At 49.0% G+C, this 25,039-nt stretch overlaps 2 protein-coding genes across 2 annotated transcripts in view; one reads left to right on the top strand and one right to left on the bottom strand.

The window, feature by feature from the left end:
* Positions 1 to 3,642, top strand: part of Bcorl1 (BCL6 corepressor like 1) — a 67,137-nt gene extending 63,495 nt beyond the window's left edge. Inside the window, 1 exon segment of the mRNA XM_032889718.1 lies at positions 1,481 to 3,642. Within this exon segment, the coding sequence (XP_032745609.1) occupies positions 1,481 to 1,763 (283 nt within the window). The 3' untranslated portion in view covers positions 1,764 to 3,642.
* Positions 3,643 to 9,444: 5,802 nt separating this feature from the next.
* The window catches only part of Elf4 (E74 like ETS transcription factor 4), a 39,549-nt gene continuing 23,954 nt past the window's right edge, over positions 9,445 to 25,039 (bottom strand). Inside the window, 10 exon segments of the mRNA XM_032890019.1 lie at positions 9,445 to 10,600; positions 10,603 to 10,847; positions 10,849 to 10,967; positions 12,118 to 12,532; positions 13,208 to 13,400; positions 13,485 to 13,565; positions 14,303 to 14,494; positions 15,713 to 15,805; positions 16,147 to 16,318; positions 19,241 to 19,517. Of these exon segments, the coding sequence (XP_032745910.1) occupies positions 10,197 to 10,600; positions 10,603 to 10,847; positions 10,849 to 10,967; positions 12,118 to 12,532; positions 13,208 to 13,400; positions 13,485 to 13,565; positions 14,303 to 14,494; positions 15,713 to 15,805; positions 16,147 to 16,318; positions 19,241 to 19,312 (1,986 nt within the window). The 5' untranslated portion in view covers positions 19,313 to 19,517 and the 3' untranslated portion in view covers positions 9,445 to 10,196.

Genomic DNA, 25,039 nt, shown 5'->3' with positions numbered 1-25,039 from the left:
ACATCAGGCAAAGTATCTCTACACGTACAATTTTAGAACAAAGGTGTTTCTGGTAGGACGGGGGATAGATACAGTGTGTGTGAGTGGATGTGGGGAACTGGAGATTGAGTCGAAGAAATTGAATTGGGATCATCTTTTGGAGGTCTGGCTTAATATTACACTGAAGAATTAGAACTTGCTGTGTGACCTGGAACTTACTCTGTAGACCAGACTGGACTCAGGTTCACAGAGATCTCTGTCTGCCTCCGCTTTCCAAGGGCTGGGATTGAAGGCAGGTGCCTCCATGCCTGGCTATTTTATTTTTAATTATGCATAGATATGTCAATTTGTATGTGTGGATATAGACATGAGACTAGAGGTGTCTGATCTCCTGGAGTTGGGGCCCAGTAATGAGGCTGCTGACGTGGGTGTTGACAATTGAATCCGAGCACTCTAGAAAATCATTATATGCTCCTAATCTTTGAGCCCCAAGTTGGTTTGTTTGCTGGAAGTATGAGAGAGTCAGTAAAAGCTGTTCGATGAGGGAGGGGGTGGAGGATCATATTTTCTTTTAAGAAAAGAGGACCCAAGGGACCGAGAAACCCATACCTGTGCTGTTTGGTACTCTTACTTTCTGTTCAGCACTTAAAAAGAAACCTATGTATTTAGGCCTGTATTAAAATAGCTTTATTAGCTAGGTCCCCCACTAAGCAAAAGGATTCAACAGAGACAGAGCAAGTGTAAGGCTGCTGTATTGGAGCCCAGACCAGAAGTGACAGAGGCTGCAAGTGAGACAGTGGAGTGCCTAGGAGGAAGAACTGTAAGGCCGGACGAAGAGAGGATGTGCTATTTCTTCCTGGTTTAAGTTCATGGAAGGGCTTGGCTGGGAAGCGGCCTCTGAAGCACCCCTCCCAGCTGTCCCTAGGCTGCCGCCCAGTCTCAGATGTGCTCCACAAGGGCAGACTGGCTGTAATGTGAACCCTGGGCCTGCAGAAACATTGGTGCTGCTGCTGCTGGAGGGAAAAAAGTTGTCTAATACATTCCAGAGCCAAAGAGAAATGCCTTTTGGATTACCCACAGTTTAGGCCTTTCGCCACAGCTCCACCTCCACTAGGGAAGATCTAGATCAAGTAAGCAGGAGTGAGATCAGGAGAGGGAGGCCAGGCAGGGTTATCTGGAGTTGGGGTCAGCAGATAGTAAATGTCAGGCCATGGCGTAGCAGGCTGAGCCTAGTTTGCCCCAGGCTTGCCCTCTGTGGAAGAGCGAGCCTGTGAGGTGAGTACTCACTGATGTTCAGCCAGAAGCTGGGGCAGGTATGTGCTAACCCAGCCTCACTCCAGAGACCTGTGGTTTCGTAAGAGGTAGCAGTACGTCTCAATAGGAAGCATGGGCATGGGGGTGGACTGTGGGGGTCACTTGGTCTCCTGGCCTTCTGTGGTGCTTCTGGGGCCCCACTCTTCCTCCGGAGCCTTCTTCCTTAACTCTATCTTTGTCTTTCCAGACCCTGCAACTGGTTCCTCTTCAGTGATGTCCTGAAGAGACTGAAGCTTTCGTCACGAATCTTTCAGGCCCGCTTCCCACACCTTGAGATCACCACCCTGCCGAAGGCTGAGTTCTACAGGCAGGTGGCCTCAAGTCAGCTGCTGACCCCTGCTGAGAGGCCTGGGAGCTTGGAGGACAGATCTCCCCCGGGCTCCTCAGAGACTGTGGAGCTGGTGCAGTATGAGCCAGAGCTGCTGCGGCTCCTAGGGTCTGAGGTGGAATATCAGTCATGGAGCAGTTGACCAAACAGCCTCCTCCCGTTCTTCTTTCTCCTTGAGTTCACCCTTTCCCCCACCGCTCATGTCTCCCCACGAGCACCAGACTGCAGAATGGGCAATAATATGGACCAACAAGAAGCCGCCTTATCAATGCCAGCATTAGTGACTGGATTTCTTTCTCTCTCTTTTTTGTTGTGGGGGGTTACAGTTAGTTCTCATCTCCCTGTTGTTGTTGTTGTTGTGGTTGGTTGGTGATGGGGTGGAAAGTTGAACTCCACTTCTGAAGACGAGAGGTCTGGAGATGGTGGGAGGTGGCACCAGGGTCCCTCGGACTGGCTTCTATGCTTATGACCAAGACCAAACATGGGCCTGGGTGGCTATAGCCTGTCCTAAGGAGAAATGAGAAAAACCCAAATCTCTTGAGTGCCCCTTTTGTCTCCCTGTGCTCTTCTGTCTTCCATAGTATTTATTTTATTAGTATTTAATTTGTATTGTTCCATTGGTTTCTGAGAAGTCTGTATCACTGTGACTATTTGAGACAACTTGTTGTATCGAGGGACTTTCTTTCTTTACCTCTCTTTCCCTTTTCTTTCTACATAAGCTTTGGGGATGCTCCCACCCTCTGAGAAAATTATTCCCAGGTTCTCTCTCTCCATTTGGAGAGGGAGCAGGGTGAGGAAGAATGGGGCCATCCTCTGACTAAACAACCTATCTGCTGCCTGCCCAGAGCTGGGGGTCTGGGGGCCAATCCCTGGCCTTTGGTGCTGCCCCACCCCTGCCAGTTTCACCCACCCTGCCCTCTGTAGCAGCGCTTCCATCTTGAGTGTTTACTAGGGAGCAGGATTCCCGAGTTACTCTAATAAAGGCAGGTTGACAGACCTGAGGCAAGGTGCTCCCCTCACAGTGCTCCGCTCAGCGCACAGTATAAACGTATTCTGACATCTTTTGCCCTGTACCCCTCCCCTACTTGCCCCACCTACCCCCGGGGCTCCCCATCTTGAGATAGTGAGCCTTTCACCTCCCAGACTTTGCCCTGCCATCCCTCCCACAGACTTGTAGCCCCTCTACCCCTCTCTCCTCCACCTGCCCTTGGTTCTCCTTTGGAATCTCTAAAGGGCCCTGGGACTAACTACGCGAAGGCAAGGGACCAGTCGTTACCAGTCTCTAGCCTGGTTCCATAGCCACTCAGGGACTGAGTGAGTGGCTCCTAGGCCTTCAGGTGCCTAGTTAGATCTGTTACCAGAGAGGGGGACAGGAGGAGCTTGGGTTGTTTCCCTGACCCCACCCCTCCGTGCCATTGCCCCCCTCCCCCCTATTTTTCTACCAATTGCTATTTTTCCGAACAATCCTAGTAGAGAGTGTGTACCATCCAAAGGCAGGAGGGCCTCGCTGTGGGTGGCTCTGGATGGAGAGGGTACAGTTTTATTGTACAGGTGCTAAACATCAACAAAAGAAGAAAATGGGGAAAGACAAAAAAAAAAAAAAAAAAAAAACCAGTTTGGGATGGGATAATCTGTTCTCTGGAGGCTCCTGATCCACTTAGGAGCACTATTTCTTTTAACTGTGTGTGGTTTTTTGTTCCCAGGGGAATTTCTGAGCCCCCTTCTGTAGGACAGCCCATCATCCTACCCAAATGGTTTTGAACAATTGTTTTCCCTTTTTAACAGCAACAAGATTATATATATATAGATATACATATATATATGAAGTTGAGGGGGTTTGGATTTCAATTTTGTTTTGTTGGAAATTATACTGTGTGGTTTGTTTTCTGGGTTTTTTGTTTGTTTTTTTTTTTGGTTTTGTTTTCTTTTTGGTTTTGCATTTTGGTGTGTATTCTCGCTGCCCTTTATGTTTCGTTTTAAGCAACTGGCTGTGGAGTCAAAAACACTTGCATACTGAAAAACCTGTGTCAGGGCCTTTGTCTCCTGTCCTCACTTTGCCCATTTGTGGCTTTGGGGGAGTTAAGTGGTCCCTAGAGATAAAGCGGGGGGAAAGCAAGTCAAACAGAGCTTTGCTCATTAGGTCAGGGTGGGACTCTGGAAAGGGGCACATTCCAGGGCCCTTTGCCCACCTATCGGGAAAATAGTTCAACTTGGGGTTGCTTTGATTTAGAAATGGAGGAGGGATCCTTGGGCTGCTGGGTGGTGTGATCCCCCAACACTATCAGAATGAATTGTCTACTGTGGATTCCTCTTTGGGCTGGGACTACGCACCTGACTGGACTGTTTTCCCCGCCTGGCCCCTACCCTTGCCAGCATGTACACTGTTGTATCTGTAATTTCCCTGCCCACCTGCCCAGCGCTGGCTGTCCCGTGGTTCTAGATTCTGGTGAGCTAGCTGTAAGGCAAGACCACCCACCTGTCCCTTGTTTTACAACAACTCCTCCATCTTTTAAGATAAACTGTGGCAGAAGGTCTGTCTGCAGGCCCCAGAATGTCTCTGCTACTGAGAGACATTTGAGAGGAGTCTTTGTGAAGGTCTGGGGCCTCTAATCTTAAAGCTCTGTATCTTTGGGCCTCTTGCTGTGGCTTGAGTAGGCAGGCCAGGAGAGTGATGTGTCTGGCTTCTTAGAGTGCAGACATTCCCCAGGACTAAACTTAAGCTCTCTCCTTGCCCATCCTTCAGAAACTTGCTTCCATTTGGGTTTGCCTAGATAGAGAAACACCATCCATTTAGAGGTACAGCACTAATCTGCCTTCCTGTTGTTCCCCTCCCCACTTCCTGATCACAAGGTCAGCCCAAACGCCCCATAGTGTTTCTAATTTCAGGCCCATCCTCTAGTTGAAGTCAGAAGGCAAGCATACATGGTGGTGCATGCCCAGGATCTCAAGCACATGGGGGGGAGAGGCAGAATGGTTGCTGTAAACTCTAGGTCAGCCAGGGTTATATGGCAAGACCCTGTCCCCAAACAGCAAGGTGTGATAATGCTGTAGTTCTACTTCACTGAAGAACAGAGGTAGGGCGGGGGGGGGGTGGGGGTGGGGGTGGGGTGTTAAGGACAGCTCGGGCTATGTAGGTGAGACCTTGTCTCAAAACAACGAAAAGGAAATGCAGTTCAGAAGTCAGACATGTCAGGAGGTTACAGGAGCAGTGTTGTAGTTAACAGTATTCAGATAGGCCCCAAATGCTGTGGGAGCTCAAAGGCCTGGGCAAGGGCACCTGGATGCTTGGAACAGATGGCATGGGAGAGGTAGTGAACAGTGCGTACTTAAATATAGACATCAGGGAGTGATGTTTGGAATGAGGGCACATTCTGAGCAGAGGCCTGGAGAAAAGAACAGCACTTCCATATTTTCATGCGTATGTGTTCTTTTATCCACACATTAGCTGGAAACTATTGTCAGGTTACAAAGATCAAGGCTGACACCAGAGCGCTTCATCCTACCTGGTGGCAAACATTCTTCCAGCCTTTGCTGTGTTGGGTAGGGAAGAGCTACCAAATGTTCCGGCCTGCTAGATTAAGAAGGGGGATAGGCCTAGCTCTATGTGCCCCCCCCTTACAGTGGCAGCTTCCACTGTGGGGGGCTAGCCACTGGGTGTGTGCTCCTCCTAGGCTCCAGGGGTGAGGGGGCTCCTCCAGGAGTTTGGGTTCAAGCTGCAGGCAAATGGTTGTAACAGATGCCTCGATCATTCTCCCCGTTTCAAGGAGAAAGCGGTGGAATGAAAGTGTCCCTAAAGGCAAGTTAGGGAGAGGAGCATCAGATCCGGGGCCTGTCGAGAGGTTGGAGGTTGCCTAGAGCTTGCTTTTTGCGGGTTTAGGAAGTCCGCAGCGAGCCGGGAAGCCCGGTCGCCTCTAGCTCACCTGCCCGCAGGAGAGACCGGGGGCGGGGCCAGGGAGCGGTTGGCCAATGAAAAGGCGACATTCCGCAGACTGCTTAACTCCCCTTGGAGAGGGAAAGGGACCGAGGGGAAAGTTCAAAGCTTCGAAGCCAGAGAGGTTGTCAGCGGGAACCAAAGTCGCCCAGAAGTTGAGAATCAGGGAAAGCTTCCAAAGGACAGGGGCACGCCCGATCAGTTCGCTCGGGGGAGTAATGAGCCACGCCCTGGCCGCCCCTCCCTCCCGGGCTACGCCTGGCTGGTCCACCATCGCCAGCTCCACAGCGCCACCTGCTGGATGTTGGCTTCCATACCTGGCGCAGGGCAGACGCGCTTGGAGGCTGCTGCAACTGGGAGCCCAGAGTTTGCTGACCCTGGTCCAGAGCCTCCAAAGCCCTAGGTAACTAACTGCCTTTCTAAGTATAGTCAGCAAGCATGTGACCCCGAGGGGGTGACATTTCTACCTCAGTCCCACCAAGGGATAAGGAAATAGTGCTGAAGCCTCTAGAAGGGAGGCAGTGGCAGTTGTTTGGGAGTCGCCTGTCAGCACAGCATAGTTGAAAGCAGCTCTAAGCTCCTGGTGAACCCAATGGTAGATAAACACGTGGGTAAAGGGAGTAACTGCATGAAATCTTATGATGGGTCGAAATGCCGTGGTAAGGGCTGGGGATGTAGCTCAGTTGGTAATCTGGCATACAGCATCAAATAAGGTGTGGGGGTTGGGGGTGACAATGAATGTCTGTAACCTCAGAATTGGGGAGGTCATGCTTGGTCACATAGTCAACCATGAGATTGTCCTCACCACGACCAAAAACAAAACAAAACAAAACAAAAAAACCCCAAAAGACACCAAAATAACAAAACCACCATGATTAGCTCCTGAGCATGCAACGACCTGCTTATCCTCTTCCTGCTCCCATGTAGGGCAGAAGGTCCCACAATTGGAATCTGAACTCATTCAGCCTTTCAATAAACATTTATTGAGCACCTACTGTGTATCAGGCACTGTGGCTAGGTGCTGGGGATACATCACTGACTAGCACACAGCTCCTGGCCTTGAGGAGCTCACAGTCTATTGGAGGGGAACATACATGAACACAATCAAAGAACTACATACATGTGCTACAATGAGAGGTATATACAAAGTGCTGTGGGAGCCAGGAGGGAATCACATATCAGCCACTGGGAGGTGAGGACCACCACTTGACTCCTGACTCCATTATGCCATCACAAAAGCAGGGGGATTGCTGCTGCCTGACTCTGGTTAAAGTAACTCTGTCTCCTGAGGTTCTCCTGTAAGCCTCATCCATAACGCTTGTCAGCAAGGGTTAGTTAACCAGTTAGCTCGTTTAACACTGTGTAGGGAAGAAATTGAATAGGAAGGTGTCTTTAGGATCAGAGGATATTGAAAGTAATACAAATCTTGCATGTTAAGACAGGGGGTGAGGTGGTACCATGGGGGCACTGAGCCAAGAATGGCAGGCCTTGGGCAGTGAAGCACCTGGAGTAACTGCCTGAGGAGAGAGGAGAACAGAGGTCAGCTACCTCAGAGTTTGATACCCAGCTCTCGTCAGATCAATAGTAACCTGTCATTGATGTTCACCTGCTTCATAGGTATGCCCAGTTTTGTGGGTGGCGCGGTGGTGCCCACCCCCCAGGAAGTAACACACATGGGAGATTAAAGGTACAGATCTGAACTTAAGGTCTAAGTAGCAGTTTGTGATTACAATAGAGCTGTCACAGGCTGTTTCTAATCACCTGTCCATCAAGTGGCAGTTACAAGTTTAAGAATTAAAAGTTAGGAACTGACTGTTCCCACCGAATCCCATCTTGAGACACAATTTTTCGTTGTTAGGAAGAAGATAGAACATATTGGTTAAACGGAACCCTTTTGGAGGACGTGGCATGGCATGGGGAATATCAGAGAACCCAATAGTGAAGTGCCACCAACTTGGAGCTCTTTTCCCTGGTGGGATTGATATCAAACTTCAAATCTTTCGAGAATTACTACCCATAGCTATCCAAGTGCTCCCCAATTCCTTGGGCCCTGTCACGATTCAGGAACTAAAGGGTTAATGCTAGCCCTAGGCCCCCTACAAGAGCCTGGGGGTGGTGGTGGTGAGCATTTTAAGTATTGGCCCAATCCTCAAGCCAGGACTCACTGAAGGCTTTTCAGCGAGGAAGGCAGATGTGAAGGGCTAAGGAGTCACATTGAACAGGGCGCTGATATATACTGGGAAGGCGGAAGCTGAGCAGTAAGAGCTAGGCTGGAGGCTCAGGGGATGAAGACAGGCCAGCTATCAGGAGATGAGGGTGAGGGGCAGGATCAAGTACATATAGCACACCAGACAGCTCTGAGATTTCCAGTATAGAAGAAGGTCAGGAAAAAGGTGGCATCATTAACAGAAGCAGATCACCAGAGCCATGCACCAGGGATTTAAGAGAAGCAGGTTCTGGGTTGACCTTACCTTAAAGAACTGACAATAGTGGGACAGCTGGAGAACACCCACACACAAAGAGATGAGGAGGAACCCACACAGAAACTAAAAGCACAGTGGTGTAGAAGGGCTCAGCACGTGTGGGATGACAAGGCCGGACAACCATAGAGAAGATGATTTGACTATGAGAGTGTTGACAGCCTTAGGAGAATGGATTGCCTTGGAGTTAGGATGTGTATGCAGAATTCAGGTCCCAGGTTGACGCAGGGCCACCCCAACTCACAAAGGGCTGTCCCTTTGTGCTCACGAAAACTGGTTGAGCTTGGAAGAGTAAGAGTGCTCGTGAAGCTTGCATGAAGTCGTGGGTTTGGTCGATAGAAACACACGGGGATAACATATGTGACAAGGGGGGGTGGGCAAGACAACTGGAAGGTCAAGGTCATCTTCACCAACAGAGCAAGTTCAAAACCCCAAAAACTAAAACCCAAATACAACAAGAACATCAACACTAACAGCAACAATGGTGACCTCTTACAGAGATGCTTCCTTCCACCCATCAAGAGACTGTCATCCTAAGCGATTTTATTAGAACAGACGTTTCAGTGTCAATTGCTGGGAATGTGGCAAATGCACCTGCATAGCCACAGATGGTCCCTTTCCCCCCAGGGAAGGAGAGAGAACAGTAGGGGAGAACAATGGCCAGCCAGGGAGGTAGTTAGGTCAAGTGGGTGCTTTGGCACAGAGGACATGGCAAAGGTCCTGGATACTGATTGATACTGATTCACATTAACCGAATTCACCAGACTTGCTTCTGGGCCTGGCATCTCTACACATTGCCCCGAAACCTGGTAGGAGAGAGGCAAGTAGATTCAAGGAAGGGAAATGGAGACCCTTCGCTGAGAGACTAAGAGAGACCAGAAGAACTCTTTCCAGAAAGGGGAAAGAGGCGCAGGGTCAGTTGCTAACAGGAGCTGTAGGAACTCATGTGTTCTTGCTCCTGTCTTCTTAGTGAAGCAAGAGTTGGGCTGTGTGTGATGGCTGGAGATGAAAACCGACAGTCCTCCTAAAGTCTTTCAGAGCCACTGTGAGAGGGAGGATGGGAGAGAGAGCGAGACTGATGGCTGGAGCCGGGCTACACCCCACTAGCCTCAGCAATTGATGACGTGAAATTTCTCAGGACAAACAGAATGAAGAGGGAACCCAAGCTAGGGGACAAAGAACACTGGGTCAAAACAGGGCTATTCTTGTCAAGCACAGGGCTGATTTTATCCAAACAGCCAAAAGCCCTGGCCACAGACATTCTATCCACTCAGGTCCGGCTAGGGACTTTATAACTGGGGCTGACTATAGTTAAGTGCTTTGCCCCACAACTTTCAGCAAAGGACTGAAGTTCCACCCTGATAGCAAGGTAAATCTGACAAGCAAGTGCTCCCAGGGCTAAGTGTGCTGCTTTTCCTTCCCGCTATGGTTTCAACACAAGTGGACTCTTGTCCCTTAGCAATGTCCTCTCAGCATGTGCACCCATTGAAGCTCTCCTACCAAGACCTGTTCCGGCTCTGTGACGTCTCTTTAGACTGGGAGGGGGACATTCATTCAACCAGTACCTTCCAGTCTCAGAATGGCATTGTTGCTTGCAAAAAAAAAAGTTACAGAGTGCTTTCTCTTAAACATGCCTCATCTCTGTGGCTGACCTAGGAATGGACGGAAACACACACACACACACACACACACACACACACACACACACACACGAAGAAAAGACCTGACATCTAAATCCCATCCTCCCCGAAGAAATGAAGATACAGAACCACAAGTGCACACAAATGCATACGAAGAAGATATTCACATATCGGATGGTAAGTTCCCTGTGTAAGGAATATAGATAGCGAAGTATGACCAGACTTAACTTCTTGGGAAGCCTCTGACCAGCGGCTTCCTGGCTTGTGGATGTCCCTCCATCACCAAGTCATCTCATTATCCTTTCAAGAGCCTATCCACTCCCTAGTGCTCTTGAAGGCCATGTCTGATGCCAGCAATGCTTGAGCTGGGCGTACTTTGGTCATAACGACGCCAGATAGGCCTAGGGAACTTGGAATCAAATTTTCTCTCACCGCGCTAGATGTAAGGGCGGGTACTCTACTTAAGTCCACACGAAAATGCTTCACAATTTTGCCCCGGAGGGTCATACTTTTGATCCCTTTGTTTATATGTCATGGGGCTCCATCTTAATGAGGGAAGTGGGATTGAATGGGGAGAAAGGGGCCTGGGTGGGGGATCTGGTCAGCAGGCTCCCAGAGGTGGTCATATTAGGCTCAGTTACCAACAGGGACCCTGAGCCGGATGAGAGCTCAAGTTCAGCCACCGGAGTTAGCCCAACAGTGGGGTGGCTAGGGGGAGATAAAGTCTGGTTCCCCACAAGGCTCAGGTTATGGGAACCTCTTGAGAGCGCCTGACTCTGAAGTGGCTGAAGATGAGCCTGATCTCTCAGGAGCTCTCTTAGGGTCTCTTCAGGGACCAACAGCCCCTCCACTGGGGCCCCAGTTACCACACCCTGCACATATGAAGAGGACCTCAGGGGCCCCTCCTTAACCACAGGCACTGATGCCCATTAGAAGTCCTGATAAAGGCAGCAATGACAGTCCCAGGGGGCTGAGTGCTGGGCCCTGCTGACCCAGCACCTATGACCTGGGATGGTACTGGGTTGCTCGGATGGTTGGCCCCGGCCAGAAGTTGGGGGAGACCACTGAGGATCAATGGGGTCCCTTGGGTTGCCACCTGGTTCTCTTGCAAACTGGCATTCAGGGGAAAGGACGTCTGCAAAGTGAGGGTGTCCTTGAACGTTTTGACACCTGTGGGACACCTGAACGAGGCTGAGCAGGAGCAGTGGCACCGCAGGAGGCCCATTGGTCGCTTTGCAACTCGGTGGGATGGTCTGCAGGGGTAACCGTGGAGCCCAGGCCCCACTGGGGCTACTCTAGGCAGATGTTTACTGGGCGCTGGAAGTACTGAGAAGAGACAGAAGACAGCTGGTTAAGGCAGGAGGCAGCCTAACTAGCTAGGAAGAAGGGCATAGGAGAATGGACTTGTAGCTTTGCTCTATCTTTATTGTTCTAGCTAGTATGTATAAATTTGTATAGGTCAGAGATTATTCTAGAAGACTGACACAGTTCAAGCTTCAAAACTGCCCATGAACTGAGTAAGAATCATCGGATTGTACACTTTGAGGAAACTGAGGCACGTGGCCCAGGGCCCACAGAATTAGCAAAGACAGGAGTGGGGACTTTGCATGCAGATCTTGGGAAGCCTGGAGCTCATGTTTCTCACCGTTCTTTGACCCTTCCTCTGAAGAGTGTCCCTGTGACCCAAGCCAATGTAGTAGGCTGTGCCAACATGACCCCAAACCCAATCTATTCAGAGAAAACTGCAGGTCTCTTAGCATCAGAGAGTAGAGAGTGCTTCCCAAGAGGCTTGGAAGGCAATGTTGTATGTGGAACATATGTAGTCTGTTGTGAAGTGAAAGTGGCACAAGCCCAGATGTAGAAGCCCCAGATGGTTCCTGAGGTCATGCTGCAGTGCCATAGGGACAAACAGCCATATCTTGCAGCAGATGCCCCCACCCCTGCCAAGTGAAGTGCTGGCTTACTCTGGTATGTGACCTCAGGCAAGTCACAATTCTCTTTTTTGAAGAGATTCATTTTTTAATTCACTTTTTCAGATTTATTTTTGATACTTTTTTTTTATTTATTTGTGTGTGTGTGTGTGTGAGAGAGAGAGAGAGAGAGAGAGAGAGAGAGAGAGAGAGAGAGAGAGAGAGAGAGTGTGTGTTCAGTGTGTGTGTTTGTGACATGTCTGCTGGTAGCTAGAAGAGGGTTCCAGATCCTCTGGAGCTAGAGTTACAGGTGGTTGTGAGCTGCTCAATTTATGTGCTGGGAACCAAACTTGGGTCTTCTGCATGGGCAAGTCATGCTCTTTAACCACTGAGCCACCTCTCCAGCTCAATCTTTCCTCTTGATCAACAAGTGACCTGCTTGGTTCTTAGGGGTTCTGTGAAGATCCCACAAAACTGGAAACACAGGAGAGCTTCACAGGAACCTGACAACTGACGCCCTCCAATCAACAGGAACGACTAAAGGAAGACTCCGATTACTAGGATGCCCTTACCTCACAGTTTTGGCGGGCTTGGCCTGGCTCTGTAGTGGACTGACAAGCATGGTGGAGGTAGTGGGGACCTCCTCATCCACAGATAATCCTAACTCCAGGCTTGCAGAGGGCTGGAGACCAGTGTGTTCAACCTTTGGCTTCTCCCAGGAAGGACTATCCTTGTCCTCGGGGGAGGCTCTGGTTACAACCCTGGAGCTGGGTCTCCGGGTGGTACTGGTAGAGGGTGTGGAGGAAGTAGAGGCCTGGGGAGAGTCTTCTGGTGTTTCAGTACTCTCCTCCTCATCGTCAATCACCACCAAGTCCTTCGGCATCTCCTTGAACTGGTATACCAGCCTCTGCCCTTCCACTTTGGCCAGGATTCCTCTCTGATAGTAATATCTGAAGGAACGAGAAGGGGACTGGTGAGTATACCAGAGATTGAGTAAGCAGCTCCTGTCTTTCCATCTGTCCATCATGCTACTCTCTAAAGTTGGGCAACCATGGGACTCAGGTGGGCTGGACAGGGTAGTCCAGGAGCCGGGGTGGGGTGGGAAAGTATAGCCAACTCTTGGACACAAAGGGACATTTATGACATTTTAAAAGTTTCTATAGTCTAACAGATGTACAAAAAGGGGTCTTCAGTGTCAACCCCCATCCTGCTTTGGGGCTGAGGACAGTGAGTGGGTGAAGAGTGAAAAAAGGGTGCAGGGACAGATGGTAGAGGTCCAACAATTCTCTGGCCCAAGGATGCATCTCTGGGAAAACACTCATAGCCATCTCTGGCTTCCAAAATATGACAAAAGCCCCCTGTAGAAAAAGTTTCAGGTGTCTATGGAGCTAAACTCCCTTCTTTTTTTTTTTTTTTTTTTTTTCTTTTTACCACTGAGCTAAATCTAACCCCTTAAACTCCCCTTCAATACAGAGATGTGGAAGAGAACTTGCAAAAGAAAGGGAAAGTGTTAGATCCACTTCCTAGAGGGACTGATCAGATCTTTCAAGTGGGAAAGCCTCCTTGTGGCACAGGAAGATCTTTAGGATCCCTCACAGGAGACATTTGTGTCCCAGCAGCTCTACCTTAGGGCCCGTCCCATAGTCTCATAGTTCATGTCAGGTTTGTTTTTCTGCTTGCCCCACAGCTTGGACACAGCTTTGGAGTCCACCAACTTGAAGATGCCTTTCTCTCGCTCTGTCCACTTGATGTATTTGGGGCAGGTGTTTCTATCTTGCAGAAGAGCCAGGAGGAACTCCCACAGATAAATGGTGCTGCCTGCAGAGGGAGAGGCAGTAAGGGGTCGCTTAGGCTTTTGAAATGAAGTGCCACCCTGCTCACCTCACCTGAGACCAGCTATACCTTTGCCATCCTTGGATTTCTTCCGGATGGGCATGCTGGGGTCAGTGACAGGTGAGAGTACTTGGTTGTTCTTTGTCTTTTCGGTCTGTGAAGAAGGCAGGTACTGAGGTCCAAGTTTGAACAGAAATCACTAAGCTGGGGTCCATTTCACAGCAACAGCCTGGAAGTAGCTACACCTCAAGGCTACCCCATGAGGAGATTGGCATTTTTGTAAATGAGGGACCTTTAGATTCAGAGTTCAGAGAGCAGCTAGACCAGAAATTCCAGACCTAACTTTTGAAATGGGAGACAGCCTAAGGTGTTGCTATGGACCAGGTCAGCGTGCTATAGAGATATGAGAAGGCATACTGGTGAGGTAGCATCAAGCAGCCATCACCTAAGTAAATCAATAACACAGGGGCTTGGGAAAGTCCAAAGTCCTTGCATAGATGGCCTTTTTCATAAGCGCAATCGAAGCTAGATAAGCATACAGCATGACTCATTTTTTATAAGGGAAGGCCCCCAAAGTCCAGGAACTAGCCAGGAGTCTAGGCCTGGTGTCCCAACACCTACCCTAGGATCCAACCAATTGGGAATACTGGCATTTCTAGAAGAGTTTATGAATCCCTTGTATAGAAAGAAGCAGCATGAAAGGCTGGCTTTGGGAAGAATACCTAATGAAGCCAAGGCATACAGAAGACGGACCTTCAGTCCATCCCTGTGGACCAAAGAGTTATTCTCTTAATGCATCTGCAAGCCTCAAGCCACTCAGTCCTTAGGGCCTCCCAGACCCCCAAGGCTCCCCATAACGAAGATGCACGTATAGTCTCCCTTGTCCTTACTTCTCTTCCGTGACTTCCCAATCTTCCTAAGATTTTCCTCTCTGGAAGCCTCCTCCAGAGAATGCTCCTTCTGGTCACCAGCATCACTTGTCTTCTTTGGGTCATCAGGTTCAGGGGTAGAAAGCAGGAAGTTGGGCAGATTGATGGCCTGAACAGAGTTGGAGTCTGGAAGCACTTCCGGTGTGCTGACTGCAAGAAGAAAGGCCTGTGGTGAGCAGAGCCAAGGGCAAGGATAGCCATCCTCTTCTCTCTCGTGTGGTGTGGCTCCCCAGCAAAATGGAAGCTCCCGAGTAGCATAGGGGGAGGGTGGGGATGCCATTCTCAAAAGCCATACACACAGGATACATCTATAGCTGCCTCAGGGGTCTTGTCCCACGAGGGGAGGAAACATCTGCAGAGCTAGAAGCGTGATCAGTCCTAACCACAATGGCTACATTTATCACCCACTGCTGGTAGTCGGGAAGGGCCAGGCTGAATTCGGATAAAGGACGTGAATGATTTAGTCATTCGCACATCTGACAACTCAAAAGGACTCCAGAAATCATTAATCCCAATTCCTCTGCTTTCCTGATAAGGAAACTGAAAAATGGTCACACAGCAACAGTGCTACATTGTTGGCACTCGGTCAATATTTGTTGAATATTAGTGAGAGGCAAGGGGAGACATTTCTCTTAGCCTCAGAGACTTTTTTTCTTTAATATGCCATAGTACCCTCTTGGGTAAGGGTAACTGATTGGGGGGCTGTCTGGGGAAGGAACTGAGAGGAGCTACCTCGGGGGTCTTCTAAGGAGCTTGGGGCCATGGTGGACTCTTTGAATGTGGCCTTCAAGAACAGGCAACAGGGGCTTTGAGATGGTTCTACGTGTAAGGCATCTGCTGCCAAGGCTTCTGACCCGCTTTTGATCCCCAGGATCCACATGGTGGGAGGAGAGAATGAACTCGCAAACGTTGCCCTCGGACCTCCACATTTATGGTATGCTGTGTGCACACCCACACACGTACACAGGAAATACAATTTAGAATGTAATAAAAAATAGTTTAAAAGAACAGGAAATGGGTTATTCATCCAGTTTTATCAGATGGAAGGGGCTCAAGATGGCAGAGATAGCTTCTCCACAGTGTGAAGCCCCTTACTGCTGGTGAGCTAAGTTGTACCCTTCAAGGTGACTACGGTGACCCGTTTTGTTGTATGTCAATTTGTCACTCTTTAAAAATTGGTGAAGTAACAGTAAAACTTTCCTGGTCCCTGGTGCTTTTCTGACCCTCTGCTGTTAGTCCAGGCTTGCGTTTTTTCACGCGTCCACTGAAGGATGTGAGGACTGAGACCCAGTGCACATGTGCCTGAGAATCCAGCACAATGCGGACTGTTTCATCACCTTGAATTCAGGTATTCAAGTTCAAACTTACAGATCTGCTTCTCATCCAGGACATCATTGGGAGTTGCCACATTGAATAGGACTTCAGTAGATGACGCGTTATTTGAGGTGGACACATTGTCATCTGGTTCCAGGTTCCATGAAGTGGGAGGAGAAGGGAGAGTTTCATCAGGCTTAAGAATAGTTAACAAGATGGGCCAACCCAAGGGGAGATGGTCTACAGTACAGCTAGGCAGACCTCAGAGATCCTCCCACCCAACCCCCCCGCCTCAAACTGGTTTCCATTCTGTGTGCTACCCTGTCTGAGGAGTTTATGAATGGATTAAGATGATTCCCTCCTCTTTTGTGGGAAGCTCCGATCATTATGTGGGGTTACTAGCAGCCACAGTGTGCAGCTGCTGGTCCCTGAAGGCTGATGTCCTTTCTCTGTCATGCACACCTTACCCGACCAGAAAAAGAACAGACCTGTCAGCAAAATACTGCCTTCTAAGATCTGATCCTGTGTCATGCACAAGGTCCTGTCTCTTATGATGCCATTGTGGACTTCATCCAGATCCAGTCCTGAGTACAGATGTACTAATTCAGGATAGGGGACCTGTTCCACGATCACAGCCGGGAACACTGAAGGGTCTTCCAGCTAGGGAGAAGAAAGAGATCTGGGTCAGAAGCCACCTAGTTCTGAGAAGCCCACCGTACCAGATGGCATGGCCAACCTCAGTAGGTGATGCCTTTTTTAAAATTACATTTTAAAAATCTTAGTCATTTTTGAGGTGGCGCATACCACAGCATGTGTGTGCTGGTGGTGAGAGTTAGAGTTGCTAGAGTTGGTTTTCTTCTTCAGTCATGTGAGTCCTGGGGATGGAACTCGGGTCATTAGGCTTCGCAGTGGGCACCTTTAATTGCCAAGGCATCTTGCCAGTCCCCCTCCTCCACCCCAGGTGATGCTCCAAGTGGGACCTTGATTAACAGAGATGGCTTAGCTCGGCAGGACTTTCATGCAGCCAACTTGTTTTATGTATATGCAGTACTAGGGATGGAACTCAAAGCCTTGTACACGCTAATCACATACTCCACCACTGACCTATAGCCCCAACCTGGCCAAACATTGTTGATTTGTTGGATTAGTCCATGGTTTAAGGTTAGAGCTGAATCTAAGAGAAGAATAACTAATGGGAAGGGGTTGATTGATGGCAAGGGTGAGTGGCTCCATTTTGCAAGGACTCACATGTGACTAGTGGCCCTACATTGCACTAGACAAAACAGAACATTCTAGCATTCCATAAAATGTGATTGAATTGCACTGACTGATGTAGAAATGCCTGGATTTTAAACTCATCTCTGCTATTTCCTCACACAGTGACCTTAGGAAAGTTTCCCAACCTTTCTGTGCATCCGTTTCCTTAGTCATAAAACCAGGGTTATTCATATCATGGATCTCATAGATTGTCTAAACAGATCAGTAAGCATAACACATTCACAACAGGACCTGGCATAGAATAAGTTATTATTAGGTATCTGGAGCTTCTGGGAAACAAATGTTTTGTTTCTTTGTAAAATGTCAGGGTTTTGCCTACATGTATGTATGGGCACGATGTGTGTGTGTGTGTGTGTGTGTGTGTGTGTGTGTGTGTGTGTGTGTGTGTGTGTTGCCCACAGAATTCAGAAGAGGGTTGCTTGAAGCTGCAGTTATAACCTGTGAGATGCGGGTGCTGGGAATTTAACCTCGGTCTTCTGTAAGAGCAAGAAGTGCTCTCAACTGCTGAGCCGTCTTTTAAGTCCCATGTTTTCCTACTTAGCCAGAACATACTCATGTTCCTTTCTCATCCATCCATCCATCCACCCGTCTGTCTGTCTAGCCATCTATCTATGTATCATCTATCTAGCTATGACTTATCAGTTCTTTTATATTTGTGACGTTTAACAGCAAAGATTGTTTTTCTATGGGGAGGGAGGCAGCTGAGAGGAGAGTGTGGGTTGGAGTGTTCTGTGGGGAAGCCAATAGCTGGGATTCTGAAGTAGGAAGGCAGAAGTAAGAGAAGGCGGACTTTTAGGGCTAGGGACACCTTAGGGTTTTATCCGTGGAAGGAGGAGAGAGAGAAAAAAGAATATGAGGATATGAGGATAAAAAAAAGGGAAAGAGAGGCAGAAAAAGCGTGAAAACAGAAAGGAAAGTGGAGAAAGGGTAGGAGAATATATATATATATATATATATATATATATATATATATATATAGAGAGAGAGAGAGGAGAGGAGAGAGAGAGAGAGAGAGAGAGAGAGAGGAGAGAGAGAGGAGGATCTTGAAGGGGGTGAGAACAGATACTCGAAAGGATGAAAATTACCCCACCTTTCTTTCCCTAAGTCCTGAGGAAGGAATAAGACCAGGGGTGTTAGAGACAAATGGCAGAAGTCAGGGAAACTGTGGGCCGCCTTGGCTTGGAATGTCTCTGGATCAGAGGAGAAGCTGTGCACTGAGAGTGATGCTGAGGGGTGTGGGGATGGCTGTGGAAGACTGGGAACAGTGGAAGATGACAAACTAGCACTGAGAATCAAGGTGAGTTCCACCCTTTCCTCCTTCTTCTCTGACGCCTTCTGTGAGGCTATATGCCCCAGAACAGACAACCAAGCAGATTTATTTTGTCCAAGAATCGGCAAGCCAGAAAGTGCAATGCGTTCAATGCTCACTAGAGGGCAGCCTTTGGCAGGACCGGTAAGAATGTTTTCTACCCTCCCATAGATAAGCTGACTTCCTCCGAGATTTTGGGAATGTTCAGCTGGATCTTCTCTTGGACAAGCTTTGGGAGATAGCAGCCAGATAGGTTAGGGGGAAAGACTTGGTTAGGTGACATTGTGTCCCTAGAGATTAAAACCCAGGTTTTAAAATTTCTATTCTCCCTTTCCATCTTCCACACTTGGCTGCCCCGTCTTTCTCCTTTGTGGGAAGCAGAGTGGGAAACTGTGGAACACTTACCAGCACCGAAAATGCATCCTCCTGGCTTCAGTGCAACACAGGGGATATAGCAAAAGTGACCAGAGTACCAGGATCTGATCCTATCCTATTTTCCAACATCCCCCATTCCTGGCATGTCCTGAATCCTTAGGCTGAGAAGACATTGATGGGCAAGCCCCTCAACTGCTCTAGATCCATGAGTCTGAAGATGCCATTCCATGTTCCTAGTCCAGCTGGCAGTGCCCTCTTGGCTGTGTAGTTGTCCCAGTGTCTTACTGTGACACCAGGGCTGAAGGGAAGTAGCAGACATCCTACATGATGTTCAGTTGTATGCAATGGTCCATTTAGTTCCACTTGCCAGTTGACACTCAGCCCAGCTGCTCTGCTTAATAGCTGCTTGGCTAGCCCAGTGACTACATGTGTTAAAATGGCATGTAGCCAACCAGCTCTAAGTGACCATCCTGTGACTCCTAGGAGTAGATGGTGCCTGATAGGTGTTTGATGACTAGTTATCTGTCAACCCCACCCTGGACTCACAGGCTGGCTGTTTTTATGTCTATGTCCCCCTAATTGCCCCTATTGACTGACTGTTTTATTCCCAGAGGCCATACCTGGTGGATATCATCCATCCCGTTGCTTGCGAACTCAAAGACCAGATCGCTGGGCTGCAGGGCAATAGCCATAGTGGCTTCCGCCAGAGCTGACAAGAAGACTCCCCCGGCTCCCTGGAGCTGTGGTGGTTCCTTGTTGAACAGCTGTTCTTCGGGTACCTTAGGATCAATCTAGTGCCTTCTCTGAGCCTTCGGGGAGGATATCCAGAGTTGGAGTGGGTGTGGCCTATGCCAGGCTCAAGGCTGCATGCTGGGCTAGGCCAACCACAAGAGCAACCTACAGAGAACAGAGATGGGGAACAATAAGCCAACTGCCTGGATCCGTGGCCAAAGTCCAGCTGCTGAAGCGAGAGGCTCGTTTATTACCTAGATAGACTTCCAGCACAGAGATAGTAGAAAGAGACTGGGCCTGACATGGGGCAGTAGGAGGAAAACTCTCGAACTATGCTAGCTTGAGAAAGATTCATGGGAGGTATGTGTTAGAGGGGACACAGGGTGTTCATGGGTTCCGTTTACCTTAGAAGTGAGGACCAGCTGACTGAAGAAGCAGTCGGCAGAGGAAATGTCTCACTTGGGGTTGCGGGGAGGGGTGTGAGGGCTGGTAGGTCATATGCCTTGCATGCTCATTAGAAAGCCTACCCCCACTGCCCACCACAGGGTGGCCTCTGCACTGTGCTGCCTGTGGGTTCGCCTTCTTGGCTTAGCTTTGCTTTCAGTTTCAAGACTGAGCTATCACCCTGGGAACTTGTGAGGAGAGCCCTGGCTGGGGGAGGGGCCAGCAGAACCTTCCTCATCTTCTATGGCTAGCTCATCCGCCATTTTCCAGGAAATCTCAGTCTGCCGAAGCCCACATGAGTCTTCTCCCCGGTGCCTCCTAAGCTAGCAAGGCATTGCAACTGCCTGTTGTTTCCCCTGTATCTACTCCTCCATTACCAGAGGCCCAGGGTTTTTCTAACATGGTCACACCCGGGGCCAACTCCCAAAGCCCTGGTCCTCAGACCCCCTCTGACAGCCTTCTCTGCCCTTTCCACCTGGAACCCATTGCACTTGTCCAGGTACCAGATCTTTTGCCCTTCAGGCTCCCGAACGCGTTGTGTTTTCAATGTGTGCATAACTACAAACAGGCTGATTCCACTACCAGAGCCAGGAGAGAACCCAGGCTACTCCCAAGAACCCACATCGAAATGCCTTGACATTTCGTAGTGGCAAGATGGCAAACCCTTATAAATACACCAGGAACTCCAGATGGGAGGCAAAGAGGGCTAAAAGAAGGGTGCCACAAGTGACCTCTCTGATGACTGCTCTTCTCCACTGGAGACACCCAAGCCTCTCCCACTTCCTTTCCGTTAGCCCACAGGGTTAGCCCCGCCCAGTCTCCACCCCCATACCTTTCCACCTACTCCATCAAACAGCCTGGAGAAGTTGTTAGCCTCAGCTTTACCCATCAGAGTTGAATTTCACTTTGGATGGAAGAGAGAGCTCTGTTCGGTCTATCGCTAGGGAAACTGTAGAGGTCGGGGAGTGAGGGCGGTGATAACGGCTCTCTTCTGGTTCCATCTTTTCCTCTTGCCCCACCCAAACCTGCATGTGACTCTACCCTCTGACGCCTGCAAAATCTTGCCAGACCATGTGTCTGGCTCCCCTAGCCTAAGTGTCCTTAAGGCCAGCATTTCCCTAGTTCCTCCCACCAGCCAGTGCGTCTGCCCTTGGGAAAGATTCTCATACTAATCATTTGAAAGGTGATCACTTTCATCTAAACCCACTAGGTCCAAGGGTCAACCGTCTGCATCTGCTCTTGCCTCAGGTCATTCACTGGGGCCCTTCCGTTCTTGCTTTCTCTTCCTGAGCCAGTGTTTCATTTTCAAAAGTTCTGCTAATACTATTTGTTTAGGAAATCTCTATGCATCTTCCTGACCTCCCCTGTCAGACACCGGCTTCCTTGACATGGATGATTGTGGATCATTGATAAGACATTGACACCTTGCCTTGTGCTTGGTTTATGGAATGAATGCAAGAAAAAAGGAGCAGCGATTGGCGTGGTGGTTCATGCCTGTAATCCCAGTATTTGAGAATTGGGGTGGACAGATCACTGTGGTGTAGAGGTTAGCTTGGGCTATTAAAGACCTGGTTTACGGAGACAGCTCAGACTTTAAAGTACTTTCCATGAAAACATGAGCACCTGAGTTCAATGCCTAAAAACCACGTTAAAAAACGAAAGCCAGGCACAACGAAGCATACTTAATAGTCCCAGGGCTGGGGCAGTGTGTCCGGCAGATCTGCGTGATCTGCTGGTTAGCTGGCCTAGTCTGTGAGCTTCAGGGTAACAAGGGACCCTCTCTCAAACAAACACCAAGATGGACAATTCCTGAGAGGTCGACCTCTGGATCTCCAGAGTCATGTTATACAGGCATGTGCACTTGCATCCGTACATATGTGCACCCACATGAACACAGTCCCTCAGACATATACACACACACCAAAACAAACTAATCAAAATATACTTTAAAAAAGAAGAAAGGAACGAATGAATGAATGAATGAATGAATGAATGAATGAATGATACTGGTCTATAGGCATCTGTGATATATTTTTTGAGCAGTATATAGCTAAATATACACTGACTGCAAGTGAGAAATGTGCAAATTCAGAGGGCCATTGATATTATTCATTACATTGCCAGTTACATGGGTGCACTATCTGTCTGCTGTTGGTGTGCAAACATGCATAAACATATATGCATATTCAGAATTGTGTGCATGTGTGCCAAGTGTGGGGACATGTTCGTGAGAACCTCTGTGTGTCAAAGGGCTACCCTGATCTGGCCAGCTTGCAGAGCCACAAACCCAGTCATAGGTTCCTCCTTCTGCTCCTTTAGGGCAGGCAGACTGAGCTTCCTTGGTTCAAGAGCTGTAGAGACGATGGGGGCAGGGCTGGGCAGGCCAGGCTCTGCTGACCAACAAGGATGTTTGACTGTGTGCTCCCCAGGGGAAAAAGGCAACTCCAACACAGGTATGAGACTTATGGGTCCTCAGGTGAGTGATCCCTTATCCTAGGTCCACTCTGCTAAGGAACTGGATGGTAAGGAAGCCCCCCCCCACTGTCCCCCGATCTCTGTGTTGGATAGTACTGAGCCTTTAGCCATCAGCATCGAAAGCGGAAAGGAGTTATAAGTGAGAGTGGTAATTCCAGTAGTGTTCTTCTACGTGCCCGCATGTTCAGTATCTAAGCTCCATCTAGCTGGGAGATCTTCGAAAACTATCTCCAGTGATCTGTTCTGCCTGAAACTAAAGCAAAGGAGTGGAGAGGCGGGGATGTGGCTGTCGTACTCTCTGGGTAAGGCTTAAACCTACTGTGGAACTTTTCAGTCCAGAACTTTTCCCTCCCTTCAAAAAAGTTTGAGGTTTGAAAGTGAGAGGTGGAGAAAGGCTCATTTGCATGTTCACTTGCTCTCCTCCAGTCCCTCAAAATAACCTCCCTCCCTCTCCCAGGAACTTGAAACCAAAGAAGCCACCACCACAGAAGGCACACCCTATGGGAGATAGGCGAGAAGGACACAGAAGGTTCTTCTCTCCAGGGTCCTCTCAAAGCCCTCTGGCTAGGCCACAGCTTCAGTGGCCTCTTGTCCCCCCGGACACTTGCTAGAGAGAGGAGGTCAGAGGACACGGATGCCTCTGAGCAAAGTCCATTCCTGAGTCTATCTTACTGGGATGGGAAGTGATGCCTGGTTGATACACTGGAAGCAGATGCAGATGTTCATTGAGAGAGTGCGTACCACAAGAGGGAGCAAAAAGGCCAGGCTACCTGTGAACCTGAAGTTCCCAAACCAAGGTGGCATAGAGGTGGTTTAGACTGATTCTGCCACTAGACCCCCTTCAGAGGTACAGACCCTTCCTTCCTGGGACTGTCATTGGGACACACCAAGCAGCATCCAGCACCCACCCATCCAGGCCTTGCCTACCAGAGGCAGCTCTGATAGGAGAACCATGTCCACAATCTCTACCAAGTGAGTTTAAATCTAGGCTTGATCAGATGAGTCAATGGCTCTCCGAATTGCTGGTGACACCCATGGCGTTTTTCCACACACCGAGAAACATGGGGGCCAGAGAGTCAGCTGGGCCACACGGCACAATTCCCCCTTCCAGTTCCCCATCCTCTCAGAGCCAACTGTCACTCCTGAAATACCTCGTTCTCCATGAAACCTTTCTGAATTCTTTGGAAAAGAAATGACAATTTCCTTCATGTCATTCCCCACTCCTGTACCACCCTCCCCCAACAGCCACAAACAAAATGGAAGCTGCCCCAGGAACAGAACAGCTGTCCCCTCTATGAAAGAAAGAGAGAGAGAGAGAGAGAGAGAGAGAGAGAGAGAGAGAGAGAGAGAAAGAAAGAAAGAAAGAAAGAAAGAAAGAAAGAAAGAAAGAAAGAAACAACCAAAACAGTCTTTCCTCCGGCTAAGTGTGGAGATCGTGCCTGCTGTACCACGTGACCAGTAGCCTGTATTTAAGACCCAGAGGGTCAGAGTCGGGATGGAGTGTGCAGTCCTGAACAGAGCAGAACTAAGCCATCTGCAGAACTCAAACCCAGAGCTTTGTCCCAGTTAAGGCTGAACTCCAACCAGCCAACCAAGTCCTCCTTCTTGAGCAGCCCAGTAAAGTGACTCCGCCACAGCGCTGTTGTCAACTCCTCCTCCTTCGTTCCTTTCTGTCCACTGACCCCTCCACTGGAGACGAAATCCAGGAAGGGGTGAAAGTTTTGCAAGGTTAGGGTTTCTCTATGCTTATTTGAAAAAAAGTCCAGGGTTCCTAAACACCAATACTTAGGAGGTTGAGTCCTGAGGATCCCCAGTACAAAGCCAGCCTGGGCTACATAGAAAGACCTTGACTTTAAAATAAAAGGAAAGGGGTGGGATTTAGCTCAGTGGTGAGCGCTTGCCCTAACAAACAGGCCCTGGGTTCGGTCCCCAGCTCGAAAAAAAGAAAAAAAAAAAATAAAGGAGAGAAAAAAAAGAAAAAACTAAACTAAAAAGTTAGGGATGTAACTCAAGCTGGTACAGTGTTTGCCTAGCATGCAAGCTGGGTTCAACTGGGCATGGGGAGACACACCTTTAATCCCAGCACTTGGGCAGCAGAGGTATGTGGGTCTCCAGGTCAGCCAAGTCTATACAGTGATTTCTAGGCCAGAGCTAAAACAACAAAAAAAGGTGAGGCTGTAATTCTGTGCTGAACAAAAACAGGCATGTAACCGTTTTCTCCCTGCATGGGGGAGACTGAGATAGAAAATCAGAGTTCAAAGCCTAGTTACCTAGTTAAAGGCTACCTGTGCCTTTTGAAACCCTGTCTCAAAAAACAAAACAAAACAAAACAAAACAAAAACAAACAAAAAACCAAATCAATAAAAACCCCAAAGAGGGAGGAAAATATTAAAAATAAAAACAAGAAAACCCAGGGAGGAAGTAAGTATGAAAACTAGAAAGCGCTCACACAGAGCATAAACTTCAGGTGATCTCCCAAAGGGTAAGGGTGTTCGTGAGGGGTGTCCTACAATGATTCCCCCGACCCCAGGACTGTATGGAAGCTGAAGGGTTCCAGTTGCTGGCTGAAAAAGAAAGGTCCTCTCCTGGGTTGGGGGCCCTGTGGGGTGGGTGTTCTGTCCCCCACCGTGTCACCCCCAACCCTTTGGGTTGTGGTTATGTAACAAGAAAGCACTAGAAGCGCTAATATGGGAGAGGAAGGGGGGGGGCAGAGGGAGGGGGGCCCCACCAAAAGGAACCGATTTCCTCAGATGAGAAAGCACACTGAG

Source organism: Rattus rattus, chromosome X (genome assembly GCF_011064425.1).
Source record: "Rattus rattus isolate New Zealand chromosome X, Rrattus_CSIRO_v1, whole genome shotgun sequence".
Classification (NCBI taxonomy): domain Eukaryota; kingdom Metazoa; phylum Chordata; class Mammalia; order Rodentia; family Muridae; genus Rattus; species Rattus rattus.
Note: the sequence above shows the minus strand (reverse complement) of the source record. Positions and strands in the feature narration are given on the sequence as shown.